A 2,713-nucleotide genomic window follows, 5' to 3' on the forward strand; every position below is an offset into this window, starting at 1 on the left:
GATCTGCCAGCTCATTCCGGGCACATGAATAAATGTCCCCATCCTCCCGTCAAGCCTCTGAATGGAGCCCAGGCGGATGGAACGAGGATATCATTATAAGGAAATGGGCTGAGGATTAGGGATGCTGGCATGAGTTTCCAGCCTCGTTTTTTACCTTTTTGAAATCCCCATTCTTTTGATATTCACACAGCATCATGTCGAAGAAGATTGGTATGGTGGCTTTCCGGAGCTCAGCCTCGGGGATGAGTGTCATCTCTAATATAGGTCCCACCATGCCCGGGATGAAGCAGATTTTGTTCTGGCCTGGAAGAGAAGAGGGGCACTTAAAACGGTTTTCATGATGCACAGGTCCTCCTCCGACCAAGCTTGGGGAACGAAACATGGGAGGCGGAACAGTAAAAACAATAGTCAACACTTGTAACAGTTGTTTACCAGGAGCCAGGCACCATTTTGAACATTTTACATACATTAACTCCTGCAGGAGATGCATGCATCACCAAACGAGCTCCGTTATTAAGGATAATAACACCGCTGCGTGTAAAGCGCACTGCTGTTTACAAGAGTTTTCACCTGCACGATCTCCTTTGCAAACGGGGCCCTGATGGAATATGTTAGCGATGGTAAATCACAGGGATATTTGAAATTGTGCCTGTCTGTGACACAAACTGTGTTTCCGAGAGTTGGAAGACACACTTTTACCAACTGTTTGATGAAACACGAAAGCAGAATTTATTGCTAAGAATCTGCTCTAATAGTATGGTCAGTGGTACAGTGGGGGTTAAAACATCGCTTTAGGGTCAGATGAACTGCAGCTTCTCATTGCTTCCGCCTCATTTCAAGGCGTTCCTGCGCCCCCTTCCCCTCGTCGCTGGCATCCTAGCCATGCTGGCCTGGCTCCGGTGTCACAAACTCACCTCGCTTCCTGCACTAGCAGGACACTGCTCCTTCGTTGACATTTTCCCCTACTGCACCCCACCACCTCCATGACCACCTGGCTTCCCCTGGATGGGTCCCGCTGGACGGATGTGCTGAGAAAAGCCCACCGCTTGCCCACTCCCCCACCCCAGCTGGGTCGGACACCCCGCGCTTGCTTGTGACCATCTTCCCATCCACCTTTGCAATGATGTCTTTGAGGAATCATTCGATAAACATCTGCCTCCCCCACCGAGGACTGCATGAGAGTAGAGACCATGTCTGTTCTCACCGCTGTATCTGTGGCACTGAGCACAGGACATATTAGATACTCAACGAATGTCTGTGGAATGAGGAAATGATTTTGTCTAGCTCTTACACTCACTCGCTATGTGATCTGAATATATGTCTTATAAAAAGGCAATAGCAGTGCCCACCTGTTGAGAAGACCATGTGAAAATATTCCTGCGTGTACTTAGCACAGAGCCCAGAAGAATCAGTGCCCCGGGGCCCAGGTAGTGTGCCCTACTGGTTAAGGGCACTGATTCTGGAGCTAGAATCAAGAGCCTCCACTATCGGCTAGCTAAATGACAGTGGGCAAGTTAATCTCACCTCCTGGAACCTCGGCGTCCTCATCTGTAACATGGGAGAATAATAATATTTGTTTCATAGGGTCGTTATGAAGAATAAATGACCTATTGTTTACCAAGTGCCTAGAACAGTGCTTGGCACAAAGCATATTTACAATAGTGTTAGCGATTACTGTTGTGATGTTTGGCCCAAATGAGCCACAAAGGGGAGCCTGGCAGAGGAGACTGGTGCAAACTCCTCAGAACACACACATCAGTGTGGCAGAGAAGGGGAAGGAAGGGGGTGCTTAGTGATGGCAGGATTTCCTGGGGAGCGAGGGCAAGCACATCCAAGAGACCCTGCCATTGAAGCTGACACCCGGGTGTTTCATCAGCAGCTGCCTCGTTCTCCTCTTGAGTATCAGAGCCGAGAAACCCATCCTGGTTTCCCCCATTGTCAGGACGAACTTGGGTGGTCTCTGCCTGGGGCAGAGAGTTTCTAGGGGCACAGACGCTCAGGTGATATGACATATAGCCTGGCGCTATTGCTTTTGATCAAAGCCGAGAAAAGGAGACAAGCGAGAAGGCAGTAAAAAAAAAAAAAAAGAATTTTCATCCAGCCTAAATGAGGCTTAATGTCGGAGTAGTTCCCCAGAATTCAGATAAAAAAGGCATCATTCTAGGAATATATTCAGTTAGGGAGAATGAAATGGTGAAGTCAGGCAGAGTTAAATGAAAGATAAAGACACTTTTCTAGGATATCGGCTTCATTATATGATGCATTTGGATTACATTTGAGTCTTGAGTCTTCGCTTTGGGCCAAATAAAAAAAAAAATCTTACTTTCTAGGAGGGTTATAGTAATTGCTAATCTAGGTTTTTGATTTTGTCCTTCAAGATCCTTTAAACCCACAGCAGAGTTTTAAAATTCAGAGTCGAGGGCAATAATAAGTAGAAGGTAAATGGGAAACTGTCAGATAAGCCACCATGGAATAGAGAAATTGCTTATGCAACAAAGGCCTTTAGAATACTGGAGGGCATTGGGTGTGATAAGGATATATTTAAGATGGTTTAAAATAAAGAGCAGACAAGCCGCAGACCAGGGACTTCTCAGATACTTGTGACCCGTATTCTTTGCAGTCAGTAGAAGAGATGTTTAGAAAAATCAGGAAGGAGGAGAGATGCTGATCTCTAAACACAGTGTGATCTCAACGGCCTTTACAAAGAAATTTC

The 2,713-nt window shown here is 46.4% G+C and overlaps 1 protein-coding gene across 1 annotated transcript in view; it reads right to left on the bottom strand.

The window, feature by feature from the left end:
• The window catches only part of DOCK2 (dedicator of cytokinesis 2), a 370,198-nt gene that overhangs the window by 63,095 nt on the left and 304,390 nt on the right, over positions 1-2,713 (bottom strand). Inside the window, exon 33 of the mRNA XM_023528646.1 lies at positions 155-303. Within this exon, the coding sequence (XP_023384414.1) occupies positions 155-303 (149 nt within the window). The remainder of the gene's footprint in view (positions 1-154; positions 304-2,713) is intronic.

The sequence above is a fragment of the Pteropus vampyrus genome, unplaced genomic scaffold (genome assembly GCF_000151845.1).
Source record: "Pteropus vampyrus isolate Shadow unplaced genomic scaffold, Pvam_2.0 Scaffold30, whole genome shotgun sequence".
Taxonomy (NCBI): Eukaryota; Metazoa; Chordata; class Mammalia; order Chiroptera; family Pteropodidae; genus Pteropus; species Pteropus vampyrus.